Below are 14,044 nucleotides of genomic sequence, written 5' to 3'. Positions count from 1 at the left end.
AGGGCTTAAAGATCATAAAGAAATATGCACATAGTAAAGACTATGTAGAATATCTGAAGAAATCAACAAAACAATTATGAACTAATAAGTGAATTTTGCAAGGTCACAGGATAAAGATTAATATAGAAAAACCCTAAATTGCTTCAACAAAGGGGCAAGGAAGTATCTATGTTGTAGTAGCCAAAACTATGCCCTTCACACTCTGAACTATAAAAAACAATGCCTGCTACTAGTACGGGGAGGTTATCCCTATTTCCACATCTCCCACTAAATTCCTGTAGAGTTTTAGAGGAAATCTAGAAGCCAATGTATTTAGCACATTGTCTCAAATGTTACTCAATAAATGCCTCTTAATAAAAATGAGGTTTTAACAATAGCAATACTCAAAGCAATGCCAATGTCAAAATACAAAGACGTTTCCGCAAATAACTACAAAATACTCATAGTTCCCAAAACTGCATTTTCTACAGTGCAAAACAATTTTCTATACTACCATTTGCAGATCTGACATTCAATTCTGAGAACGAAAACCATTCCCACTGGATTCCCAAAGCTTACAGACTAACCACTGAATAAAGCCATGTTTTTAAAAAAATCACACTTGAAACATAAGTATAGCACAAATAAGCCAAATGTATACTACTACTACTTATTACAAATGATTCACAATGCACTGCTTATAGAAGGTATATGTGGCATTCAGGAAATGTTTATTTATTTAAAACTGAAATCTGACCTTTATTTCATCACCAATAATATGTATAATTGCACAAGGGACAAATGTGGACAGTAAAATCCTACAAGGATATAAAACACACAGAGAAACCTCTGGTAGGTTATGCCACCTTGGTATAACCAACTATCAACTCTACTTACCTAGGAGGAATAGTGATGGGCCATAGTATTCTGCATTGCTGATGATGTGTTTCAGGGAGGTAGGCAGAGAACCATCCATCACTAGAGAAAAGTGAACATTAAGGAGAGTATGATCAGTCTGGGAGTAGTAGGAGACATGGAGACAATGAAGCAATATGCTACGAATACCACACTGTGGTAAACAAAGCCTATGCTGACTCTAATCTAATGGCCCCTACTTGTCTTCTTGTATTTTAATATTTATTCTCTGTCCATGCATTAAGCTTTCTAACAGGGGGTCAAAAAAAGAACACAGAGAGTTAGTGAGGGGTAGTAAGATGGAAGTGAGCATAGAATCAAAAAAAGGAAAAGGTGGGAATCATTATGAAAATAGCTAAACAACCCTCAGGTCTAGGAAAAATAATACCAAACAACTAAAAGCTATTAAAAATAGCATGGCCTTTTCCTAAGCCTGACTTTAATAAAAGATGTTAAGGAAAGTACGAAAAGGACCAATCTCTCAGAGAGTCAAACATCCTTCAAAAAATGTATCTAGAACCAAATACCATGCCGTATGCCATCTGAGAAAGCAGGGTCTTGAATGGCCTTCTTGAGGAAATTTAACATGGATTTGAGAAGTGCTGCTCGTTGTGGAATACACTGGACTCCTGGAGAGGGAGAAAGATAAGAGAATTATACTGGGTTCACCATGAAACCATAATGAGCAGGTACATGAAACAAAATTTTAAGAAACCCATATACAGTAAAACAAAACTAGCAGACATTCGAACTGAGGTCCCTGAATGTTTGGAAGAATACTTAATTAAGCATTGAAATTGGAAAAATAAATCACCAAGGACAGCACCAAGACCAATGCTAAAATTAAAAGCCTAAAGTAAAAAAGAAAACTTACAAAGTAAAAAGGTTCAGCTCTCTGAATCTCACTCAGTTCCCATTTTGGATATTATTAATATCTGTCCTCCAACATGGTTATTTTGATAATCAGTGTGTGCATTGTTGGAAAACTATAAAATGCTATGAAACGTATGTTAATATAAGAACACAGAACACCAGAGTGGTGAAGGAACATGCATAGTCACAGGAAAGTAACCTCCCAACATACCAGGTAAGTTCTGCCTAAAGTCCTCTTCTTTATTAGTTAATAATTCAGTCACTAAGAAAAACTGAGTATCTATGTGTACACACCAGGACGGGGACCAGGACCAGGACCAGGACCAGGACCGGGACCAGGGCCAGGGCCAGGGCCAGAGGATATGCTAGTGCTGCTACTGGAACCTGCTGCTCTTAATTCAACATCTAGCCGATGCTCCACGGAGATGGATGAGCCTGGACTGCTTTCCATAGTCACATCTGCAACTAAAGTACAAGTTATGACAAAAGAAATTTATTAGAATAAAAGTTACCATGAAAAGAAAAGATTCTGTTAGAGAAAATTTCTTCCATTAAGGTGAAATGAATGATATTAAAATGAAGAATTAGGATATTGGACCCCAAAATGAAAATGTAAGTTGTTCACAAACAGAAAGGTATTTAACATCACTAGTTATTCAAAACATGCAAATTAAAAACAATCCTACAAAAAAGTCCTTCAATATTTCTTACCCATCAAATTGAAGGAGAGGGGAAACAAATAAAACATGCAATTTCATATACTGTTTGGTATTCTATAGATAGCAAGTAGAGCTTTTCAGGAGGCTAATCAATAACATATATAAAAATCATTAAAACATTAATACTCAATTTACTGATCTGGAAGAACGTCTATGAAACACTGAATGAACAATGGAAGTTGAACAGTATGTTTATGGTCTCATCTTCCTGTTCTAAAACACTATATACTTATGTCAACATGATTGGAATACACATTAAAAAGCCTGGTAAGAACCACATGAAATTAGTGCCTATGGTGGGTGGGTGAGCACTCATTTTTACTTTATACATTTGAATGAAATAATTTTCATTAATTGAGCATAAGATACATAATCATTTCTTATAGTTTATAAAATTTATCAAAGCCCCATTGGTGATTAACCACTGTTTACATTTTGAAATATTTTTTTCCAATCTTTTTTATACATATACAAACATACAACATTATGGGACAAACTCTTGGTTTTGTAACTTGCTTTTTCACTGAATATATACATTTCTCTAAGTATACATCAAAATCACCTGGATTGGCTGTGTTAAATATGCAGATGTCCTAGTCTCCAGCTGCAAACTTACTAAATCAAGCATTATAGGTGGGGGTCTGCACTCTGAGATCTCACCTGTGAACTCAAATGCCAGCGTGTGCACAATAGACTAGAAACAGAAATGGGGCAAAAGGGCTACTAGGGATGGCAACATGCATAGATAACTGTGTTCAGAAATAAAGACAGAAAAAAAAAGAAAAGCAACCTACATTTAGTGTAAAGAATGGAAGCATTATAAATTCTAGTACTTTTATTATAAGCATAAAAGATACATGTAACAACCTGGGTCATAAAGACAAAATCAATTTAAATTCTAATAAAGCTGTTTTGGGGAATAGCACCCCCCCCCATACCATTATTATGAACCATGCTAGGTGGGGATTGGAGGTAGGGAAAGTTTAAAAAAAAAAAAAAAAGACACAGTACACCTAAAGAGTATCTGGTTTTCTTTCTTTCTGATTTTATGATTTAAAAGTTGTTCCCTACTCAACAACCTTTACTCTTCTCCTTTCTTGTCTCAAAGTAGCTAGATACAATTTTAAAGTTCCTGTTTTAGAGTCTCTGTATCTTTACCAAGCACATTTTAAACACCTAGGATGTATTAGGCACTGCAGTGAAAAAGAGAGTATCCTGACCCCATGGCAATTGCATTTTAGTGGGAATAAGATAATAAATCAGGCTGGTCCGAAGGTAGTGAGTTATCTCACTTGATTGTTCACAGTCAGTTACAGATTGAACTCCTTGTTCTACTACTTTCCCCCCTCCTCACTACTGCACTTGACTAGTCTTAAAAAAAAAAAAAAAGATAATAAATCAATACATAAGAAAACATGGATTAAGAGATAAAATAAAACAGATTAACATCATAGGGTGACTGTAGGGGTTGACTGCAGCTCTACCATCTGGCTTCACCCTCCATCTCTATTCCAAAACAACTTGTATGTTCCTTTTCTGATTATTCTTAATGAAAAACAACTTGCAAAACATTTGTGTGGAAAAAAATTTTTGTTTCTGAATATACATATTCGACCGAGTTGTGTACTTTAGAATTTAAAAGGAAGAGTGAAAATTTGGGTGAGATGACAGGAAAATCTCGAGCACAAAAATACTGAATTTATAACTATTATTTACCATCCATATCAGTTTCCATTTCTTCTCCTTCTTGTGTAGTACTGGGTCTCTGGATCTTTGGCTTGATCACAAATGGACATTCTTTTCGGCACAAATCTACTTCATGCTACAATCAAGAGAAAAGCAATAATAAAATTCTATATATATTTCAGAGATTAGAATGCTGAAAGCAGAAACAGAAAAGGGAAAAGATGGCTCTTTTGGGTTATTAGGACAGTTCCTAGGATCAGCTCTCACTGGGTGTAAATTCTATGCAAAGTGTACTTTATATAACAATACCTCAAGTCTATAGATGAAGATCGAAAGTCCACTATGGGATTGAAATGCTGCCATGTCCAGATTGGTGATGAGGTCAACCACTCTGACAGCTCTGGTGACAAATGTTATCTGGTCCTGTTCATCACCAAGAAACTTTATGACCTATCAGGGAGAGAAAGGCAAAAAAAAAAAAAAAAATGAACTGAAAAGACACAAAGTTATAAAAATTGTATTCTTTTGTAAATATGCAGTATGAGGCCTCAGGGACGCAGCACAGTACAAGGGGAAAACACAGGTTTGATTTTTGGTGCTTGCCAAATGATAGTTCTATGACTTCTGGGACTCAACCTCCTCTGAGGTAACGAGGACATCAATTACTTTGCAGGATTAAATAAAATATGTAGGGGGAAAAAGGCTGGTGACCAGTGACCAGCACATAAGTAAAGGCTATTAGCATTACAGCACAATTTACAAAGTACCTTTACATACATTTTCCTCAGGGTCATGCCTAAGGTCATGACAACATGGGGCAATGTCCTAACTAGTATCCAGGGCCTCTGAATCATGCTGGACTATAATAATTTCTTAATAATGGAAGTAGCTGCTCTTAAAGGTTGTTAATGAGATAATTAGAAGGCCAAACTAGAAAAATTATAGTATCACTTTTTCTGCATAAGCTTTCCTATGTTATCTGCTCTCATCGTTAAACATTCCAACCTTGCAACTGTACACCCTCTCTTAGTTGATTTCCCCACAAATGTATTTTTTAAAAAAAAGTACAGCACCTTCAGTAAAGCTTCCATCATTCCACAGGAGACCAAGGCTTCGCCACCAGCGTCATAGCTGGCCAGATGGTATAAAAAAGAGAAGAGAGCAGTGGCAAACTGGTGAGGGTATGGATCCATGGAAGGATCTACAAGGGAGGTGGGGAGAGGGAGAGAAAGAGCAAGCTCAGAATTTGGTGTTAAGCTGGCAGGATGTTAAAGACAGAAAAGCAAAGGGCAGGGGTCCTCTCTTTACCTAGGATAATCACCATCAAAACTTACCAATCATGGCCTGGATACAGTTCCGCACAAGTACAGGCAAAAATCCATGGTAGGAGGCAGTTCCAGTACAGTCGATAATACTGCTGAGTTTGGGAGTTCTCTCCAAGTGAACAATTGATGTTAATGTTCGTAAAGAAGCAGCTTTAATCTCCTATGAGAAGGTAAACACAGTATGTGCCAAATAAGAAGTAGATGGCTGAATCAAACTCAAGTCACTAATATCCCAAAGTCTAAAATTTAAGTCACTCTACTGGTGATTGCTTGAGGAGATGGAGGTCTGTTGAGAGTAACAATGAAAATCCAGCATATATTAATTTTGCATCCTAATACCCAAAAAGGAAGAGAAGTAACATGGACAAGTTTACCCTTTGAGTTCTTTCTCATTCCCAGGCAAAAACCAAAAGGTAAATAGGTATGAGTATGATATACAGAGGGACTAGTGATACAGGATTCTTATTTCAAAAATCTGCAATATTCCAAAATTTGAAACTTTGAGTACTGACATGATGCCAGAAATGGAAAATTCCACATTTGACTTCATGTGACAGGATGTAGTTAAAATATACAAAATTATTAAAAATATCATATAAAACTCAGTTGGGCACAGTGGTTCATGCCTGTAACCCTGACACTCTGGGAGGCTGAGGTGGGAGGACTGCTTGAGGTCAGGTGTTTGAGACCAGCCTGAGCATGAGCAAGAGCAAGACCCTGTCCCTACCAAACAACAACAACAACAACAACAACAACAACAACAACAAAATGATAGTCCTAGCTACTCGGGAAGCTGAGGCAGGAGGATGGCTTCAGCCCAGGAGTTTGAGGTTGTGGTGAGCTATGATGATGCCACTGTGCTCTAGCCTGGGTGACAGAGCGAGACTCTGTCTCAAAAAAAAAAAAAAAAAAATACACACACACACACACACACACACACATTGTATACAGCTGCCTTCAGGCTATGTGTATAAGGTGTATATGAAACATAAATCAATTTCATGTTTAGATTAGGTCCCATCCCCACGATATCTCATTGTGCATATGCAAATATTCCAAAATAAAAAAAAATCTGAAATCCAACCCGAAACTTCTGGCCTCAAACATTTCAGAATAAGGGAGATCCAACCTGTAAATACTTACCATGAGCTGCTTATCTGTTATCTGAAGGACATCTACCAACTCCTCTATCAACCCATTGTACAAGATACTGTTTGCTGATTCCTGCAAGGCATTGGAATACACTGCAAAAGGAGAAACAAACACTTTAGGCAAGAAGGCGGTGGTCAAGCCACTGCCCAATGACAAACCTTTTAGTACCTACAGATTCTGGGGAAGGATTCCCTTGCCAACCAGCACTGGAGGGCAGAATCTCTGAATTCTAGAGGACTGCATCAAATACAATGATAAACTCTAAAAAGCCAATGAATTGACAGATTTCCCTAATAAAGGTATTGGTGGTCTTGAGCAAGGATTTTGGGGGATGAATGTAGGGAAAAAGAATGAAGATTTAATTTTTCATATCATAACTCGATATAACTCCACTATGCCTGGGACACAGACGTCCATGTTAGCCTCTTCATATGCTTCTGTTTCCACTGCAAACACTTTCATAAACCATAAAAAACAGAATCTATGGACTATCGCAGACTAAGTCAGAAATTTTTGTGATGCTGTAGTAAAACTTGAGAGTGCATGTAATCCACTTTCAATGAATTTGACACTGAGTTACTGGACATAGTCCCCTGAAGCGTAAACTAATGGGATTTAAGCACATTCATTTAATTTTCAACAAACATTTCCTGAGCACCCACTAACATGCCAGAAGTTATGCTAGGTATGATGAGTACAAATTTAAGAGCAGGACTGTCACAGTTTAAAATAACAAACAAGTAGTAAAAAGGAAAAGTTGGTAATAATAGCAGCAGTTACCATTTCATACCTCCTATGTGCCTAGCCTGTGCTACGTTGCCTTCTAGGTTTTCATTTAATTCCCAGACCAGCCTATAAAGTGTTTTCTCAATATAAAATGAGGAAACTGAGGCTGAGAGGATAAATATGCGGCTAATAATCTGTAGAATCAGGGTGAGAGCCCAGGACTGATTCCAAAACCATGTATTTTTCATTCTACTACCCCAGAGTAAAGGAAGTTAAATGCACAATATTGACTACTTAATAAATATTTTCTAACTTATTTCAAAATTATACCCCTGAAAGGATGGGAGAGGAGGAAGATGAAATGGCAAGAAGAAGAGTAGGGGCCAGCGGGAGATGACTACATGTATACTCATGGAAAAAAAAAAAAAGAACAAAACCAAGACTAAACCCATGTGACATGTCAATAAGCATCACTGTCTCTTTCTGGTCCAATATTAAGGAGCTCAAGAATGATGAATGAATACAATGAACACTGGGAAGGCTGGTAATTTCATAATTTAAGTTGCTACCTAGGTAACTACAACTAGTCTCAGAGCAACAAAGATGTATAACATTCAAAGGAAATCAAGTCCAAACTGCCTAATTAGGGCCTGTTAATTATAGTGTTCTCTTACCTAATATAGATATTGCATGCAGTCTGGCCTGAACAGCTTGTAATCGCTTCCTGTGATTAGAAAAGCCATGAGCCAGCCGTATATGTGTAAATAACAGCATCTGTAGAAAGATAAGACCTATATTTTAAAAAAGTCAATGGAAAAGGTGAATATTCTTTCTGAGGGCTAACTCATACCTGCTGGGCTGCTTGGTAAAATGGTTTACTGTTGCTACTGCTAAGGTATCAAACAGAACTGATTCCATCAACTCACAGGTTATAGCTGACAAAACAGGAGTAATAAAACAGAGGCTCACAGAATCTTAATATTCCAGTGTAAGCCAAGAACTGTCAATATACTGATAGGCAACATAATAGGGGACGTCTGGCAAGAGTTCTGACAGTTATTAATCAAATTAAATATTCAACCACCAGCAATATGAGCAGGGAAAAAAGAACACAACTAAATGTTTTCTCCTTTGGCATACAAAATGTTAAGAAAACTACCACCACCTACTAGATACTCATAGTGAGTCAGGCAGCTTGCATTTTCTTCAAACTCTCATGCAGACCTAGGAAGTTATTAAGTGTTGGCCTCATAAAAGGTAAGGAAATTAAGGCTCAGAGAGACTAACCTATTTGCCCATGGTCTGACTCCAAAGCTGACGTCTCCTACCCCAGCACGTATCATTCGTCTATCTGGATAACCATTCCTTTGGATATTTTAAATATATATCATACCTGCTTATCCTTAGGAATGCTGTACATTTTGGTAAGAGATTCCATGATTTCAGAAGGGCTTTCTGATATCTAGATTAGGAAAAAATATATACAGTTAGGAACAAAAAGTGAACTGAATGTTAAGAAATCAGCCAAAAGTCAAAGTCCTCCTACCTTGTCAAGTTGCTCTATGTGAATATAGTGTAGTGTGTTACTAGTTGTCTGAAATTAAAAAGATAAGAGAGGTGTTAGGAGATACTGAACACCCTAGCTTCCCCCACCATAAAGCTGTAAGAGCTGTCTGAAAACCAAGATGTCACCCTAGGTCAAAGCCCTAACTGAATGCTCTTAAAATCAAGGTAACTTCTGAGCCTCCAAAACATCCATTTTATATACAGAATATTCTTAAGAAAGCTTTTTTGAAACCAGTAGTATCAAACTATAATCCACCTAGCCATGTACATTTCATATTCTTCTTTGTCCCTTTTTAGCCCTCTGCTGAATTCACCCCCACAGCCTCAGTATTATAGCAAAGAATGAATCCATGAAAATAGCTTTTCTTTGAATATGCATTGGAGTTACTTTCAAGGCAATATTAATCTAGAAAAATTATTTATTTGCTTAATATTATTTAATACTGTAGGTAGAAGAAAAAGCATCTTATTCACTAGGCTACTTCTAAACCAAACCGAATTCTAATATCTCTTCAAAGAATATGGAATGGCCAGATAATTTCAGCAGCAACCTATACACAATATATAGAGACTTCTTGCAGACTGGCTTAATGAGAAACCTGAGCCATCAATATTCAGACTATTTACACTGCATGTTGGATTCTCAACTGAAGCTGTGGAAAAAAATACACAAGTCATAGCAGTGCCCCATAAAGGAAGTCCTATCTTTTGGCACCTCCTAACATAAATAAGACCCAACCCTATCAGAGCTGGACATGTATAATAATTTATGTGTATTCCTGAGAAGTTGCTAGGTATATTCAGCTTGAAAGGGCAGCAATGTAGCTCAAAACCATTCCTTCATTTAATTGAGGAATTCTAGAAAAGTCAACCCCAGTTATAGTAGACTGTAGACTCTATCAGAAAAAGTTTGAATGAGACTCACCCTTTTCTCGATTTTGACCTCGGCCCCAGGGTCTGCATAGAATTCAAAGTGTAGTGTAGTTGCACTGGGTGGATATTTCTGTGTATAAAGCACATCAAAGAATCAGACAGTGAGCTTCAACTGATTATAGACAAGGCATATAACATGAATTCCCAATGCTTCCCTCAAAGTCCTAGCCACTTGTCCAACTCATTGTGGCAACAGAATGAGTAATGTATTCAGTACCCACAGTGCCTTTAACTCCTTGTCTTAGAGCAGGGCTCAGATGGGATGAGACATGTTCAAACAGAATCAGGAAGATGAAGCCAGAACTCCAAAAACTTCTGCATCTTACTTATAAACCAGACCCTGACAATACATTCTCTTTAACTCCAAGAAAAGCACCATGACAAACAAAATAAAGATTACAACAATGGCATGGCCATTAAAATGTCTCCTTGAAAGGCACCACTAGTAGAGGTTGTCTCTGGGGATAGAGAAGTTATTGCATACCTCTCAATACTCTGAGTTTTTTTTAACATGTAAATGTATTACTTTCTCTTAAAGTACACATCATATTTTTCAATGTTTCATGGCATGCCAGATCACAATAAAGAAAAGAATGTGTGACATCTTAACATAGGCTGGGACCAAAATAGGTAACAGACATCATACAAGCCTAGTCCAATACATTATACTGTTTTGCCCAAGGGGCAAAGAACAAACTTGACATGCCTGAGGAGGCTCAGAATTAGCCAATTAAATATAAGATGAAAAATTACATCCTCATAATTAGAATTCTAAACTCTGAATATCCTTCAAGATTTACATTGTTTATTAAACAGACAACACTCCCCATATTACACGCTAGCTTCATAAAATCACTAAAGAAAATATACCAGCTAAGGTGGGAAAGTAACTTGCTCTAATTTGTGGTTTTCTGTGACCAGAAAAGGAGCCATTCTCCTGGAGGAAAAAAAGGCTTGCTAACATAAATTCACTAAATTTCACTGCAGCCATTTGTGCTAGACATGACAAACTAATAAGACAAACTATGTATCTGTTGTAAAGTACAGCTGCTTCCACAGCAACATATCAAAGTAGAAGGGAGGATGGCCTGAGCTTATAACTTAAGCATGGGTGAAAGGCGGAGAGATAAATGTGGAAAGCACACAGAACACTGTAAGTTGTCATTAACCCTAACAGAACTACTCTCCAAGTAGCCATTCCTAAATCATGCCACACTGCCCAGAATTCTGATAGCTCCAGTGTGAGAATGCAGCACTTTCTGGGATTTTTAAAATCACTTTCCAACCAATTCAACAAACACAGCTCCCTACTCAAGAACTGGGTACAAACATATACTGTGTCTCTGTGATTCTTTATCTACCCGCACACTGAGGGCCCAAGCAATGCTAGACTGCTTCCTAAGGTCTGCTATGGTTCAGCTGATCTCAGGTTTCTCAAAGGTCCTGATGTGAAGTGGTAACTTCATATACCATATGTTCATTGTAAAGTAAGGCTCAGAAAGATACCCCTATATCCCAAAGAGTTACTTACCATCATATGCAAGTCTCTGCAACACTCTGCAAGTCCAAAGCCATTCTCCTTTCCACCCCAGCTCTTGAAAAAGAAAAAAGACACTTTTAAGAACGTGCTTACAATGCCTTGTGTATAAAATATTTAAGAGTGTGTGGCTTCTTGGAGCACAGTGTTGAGAAGACATCCAATGTGAAGGTCAAACCAGAAGAGGGAGCAAGAAGTTAAGGCTCAAGGCCAAGAGGGTCTGCCTAAAGGTGGTTTCTTCACAGGGCACACTGTATGGAGTAAGGACATGCTTGTAGCCCTGGCTTCAGTGAGGCAAATGCATTTCATGTAACCAAAATGTTTGTACCCCCATAATATCCTGAATTAAAAAAAAAGAAATCGTTAATACATTGTTTTGTGATTAAGAATGAATTTTTTAAAGTGTTAGCCATTTGTAATTATTTTGTGACATTTTTCATTTCTCTGTCCCATTTATCGATAAATCTTTGTATTTTATTGATTTTGGGGAGACCATGTACTGCATTTATCCCCCTTTCTGTCACATTTTCCCATTTATTTGCCTTTTAATTTGATTTATACATGTTGTAAAATACAGATCCTTCAAAAAATTAAAAAAAGATGGATGGTTTCTTCAATGAGATCAATTTCACTGTTCTGTGAGGATGCTCCTAGGAAGAACATAAGCAACAACTGTAAGCCACTGCATTCCACATCCCTGCAGTCATGCTTGCTGACAAATTGACTGGACATTCTGCCTTCCTCATTAGGGTGCATGTGCAATCACATGCATTCTACTTCCTCTTTTTGACATGAGCTGAGTTACAAAGCCGAAGATTCTGCGTTGTCCATTTATTACCATACTCTGCCACCACAGTCTAAAAATTCATCAACAAGCCCCTGACGCAATAGGGAGAATGGCTCAACTGGCTTCCAGATCCAAACCTCCAGCCACTGTAAATTGCTTACTAGACCAACCCGCATCTTCCACAGCCTTTGCAGTATCATTTTCGCATTCAGAGCATTATATTTTTAAGTATAAAAATTTCCAAATCATCCCAGCTATAACTATGAATGTTAACTACTCTTCTCTTAATTCCGAACCCATGGTTCAAACACAAATGCCACCTAAATTCACATCTTCATTTTATTCCCACCAACCCAGTATGGGTCCCAATCACCTAAGATCTAGGCTACCACCATGGACTAACATGGCTCTGTCTACATCTAAGTGTCTCCTCTTTCTGAAATGCTGTTATCATGTCACCACCTCCCAAAGAAGTCTAAACCTGAAAAATCTAACAAAAACACCATCTGCCTACTCCTTGAGAAATAAGCTTTCTCAAACTACACTTGACCTACTGGTAGCCTTTCTCAATCCAGGTATCATATATAAAGCACAGAACACAGAAAATGGTTAGTGATTACTTTATTAATTCTCCAAAGAATGACACAAAACTAGTACCACTCTAAAAGCACACTAGTCATTTTGTTACATATAATGGATACCTTAGGGCAGCAGTCACCAACATTTTTGGACCAGGGACTGGTTTCATGGAAGATTATTTTTCCACGGACTAGAGATGGGGAGGGGATCATGGGGGGTGGGATGCAGAGCTCAGGCAGTGATGTACAGCCCATTTCCTAACAGGTCATGGACCAATAATGGACCACGGCCCAGGGGTTGGGGACTGCAGCCTTATGGCGTCAGGGCTTACTTCTCCAGTGGAAACCTAAGTGAGAAAGGCTGCTTAGAAACAGATATATATACCCCCTACTCCCAGCTGGTTAAAACTGGAGTGTCCTATACTGGGGGTGTTGTCAAAAAAACAGCAGAATAGGGAACCCCAAAAGCCCATTCCTTCACAAAAGCAGTGAATAAACTGGGAAAAACTGTCAGAATCAACTTTATCATAACTCTGGAAATTAATCAAAAGTTTAAAGCAACCAGGCAAATGCTTAATGGAGGAAACAAAAACAAAAACGGCTAAATCTCAGTGAAAGAGCTTTGTGGTATTTAACTTACCATGACCCTATCCCACAATTCCTAGCTCAGCAATGGCCTTGAGGAAACAAGCCCACATTCCTGGAGTAAGCAGAATGGACCTTATTCTCAAAGAATTGTGGTTGTCCGTTTTGGCTTGTCTGATGGACCCCATGAAGGCCCAGCTCAAAGGGCTTGCCACTATTTTGCTTAATTTGGAACTCTCTCGGGGACAAAGGAAGGGAAGGCACTTGCTGAAAACATTCAATGGCAAATGCATCAGTCTCTGCCTCCTCGGGCAAGGAATACAGTTGGGCAAACAACAGACAGACTATGAAGAGTGGAATCAGAGGGTAAGGCTATGTGTGAGATGCTTTGGGGAATAGGTGCTTTGAAAAAACTCCACATATTCCTGGGAACCTAAAAGGCCACATACATGCCCAAGGCTGGCTGACACATCCCTGGAAAAGACCTGAGAAGGTCCTAAGCTCCCACCTCTGACTGATCTTCATGCTCCATACAAGGAAGAAGTGAAAGCTAGTGTCGAGTTGTAAACTTCCTATCTGAGTACTGAAGATGTGCCCAACACAAACACAGTGTACATCTACAAAGACCGGTGAGTTTCTCATTTCCAAAGATGCCACATTATAACATTCAAAATGTCCAGTTT

General features: G+C 38.1%; 1 protein-coding gene across 5 annotated transcripts in view; it reads right to left on the bottom strand.

Annotated features, from left to right (window-relative positions):
• Positions 1-14,044, bottom strand: part of HUWE1 (HECT, UBA and WWE domain containing E3 ubiquitin protein ligase 1) — a 155,656-nt gene that overhangs the window by 85,874 nt on the left and 55,738 nt on the right. For 4 of the 5 annotated variants that reach the window (XM_069463116.1, XM_069463118.1, XM_069463115.1 and 1 more), the window contains 13 exons: positions 11,406-11,468; positions 9,867-9,944; positions 8,922-8,969; positions 8,769-8,837; positions 8,050-8,149; positions 6,641-6,741; positions 5,507-5,657; positions 5,246-5,373; positions 4,482-4,622; positions 4,203-4,308; positions 2,062-2,232; positions 1,422-1,523; positions 877-957 (listed from right to left, as the gene is read on the bottom strand). In XM_069463116.1, the coding sequence (XP_069319217.1) occupies positions 877-957; positions 1,422-1,523; positions 2,062-2,232; positions 4,203-4,308; positions 4,482-4,622; positions 5,246-5,373; positions 5,507-5,657; positions 6,641-6,741; positions 8,050-8,149; positions 8,769-8,837; positions 8,922-8,969; positions 9,867-9,944; positions 11,406-11,468 (1,339 nt within the window). The remainder of the gene's footprint in view (positions 1-876; positions 958-1,421; positions 1,524-2,061; positions 2,233-4,202; positions 4,309-4,481; positions 4,623-5,245; positions 5,374-5,506; positions 5,658-6,640; positions 6,742-8,049; positions 8,150-8,768; positions 8,838-8,921; positions 8,970-9,866; positions 9,945-11,405; positions 11,469-14,044) is intronic. The other variant, XM_069463120.1, reaches the window with a different exon arrangement.

This window comes from Eulemur rufifrons, chromosome 30, assembly GCF_041146395.1.
Source record: "Eulemur rufifrons isolate Redbay chromosome 30, OSU_ERuf_1, whole genome shotgun sequence".
Taxonomy (NCBI): Eukaryota; Metazoa; Chordata; class Mammalia; order Primates; family Lemuridae; genus Eulemur; species Eulemur rufifrons.
This window is presented reverse-complemented; position numbering and strand designations above follow the sequence as displayed.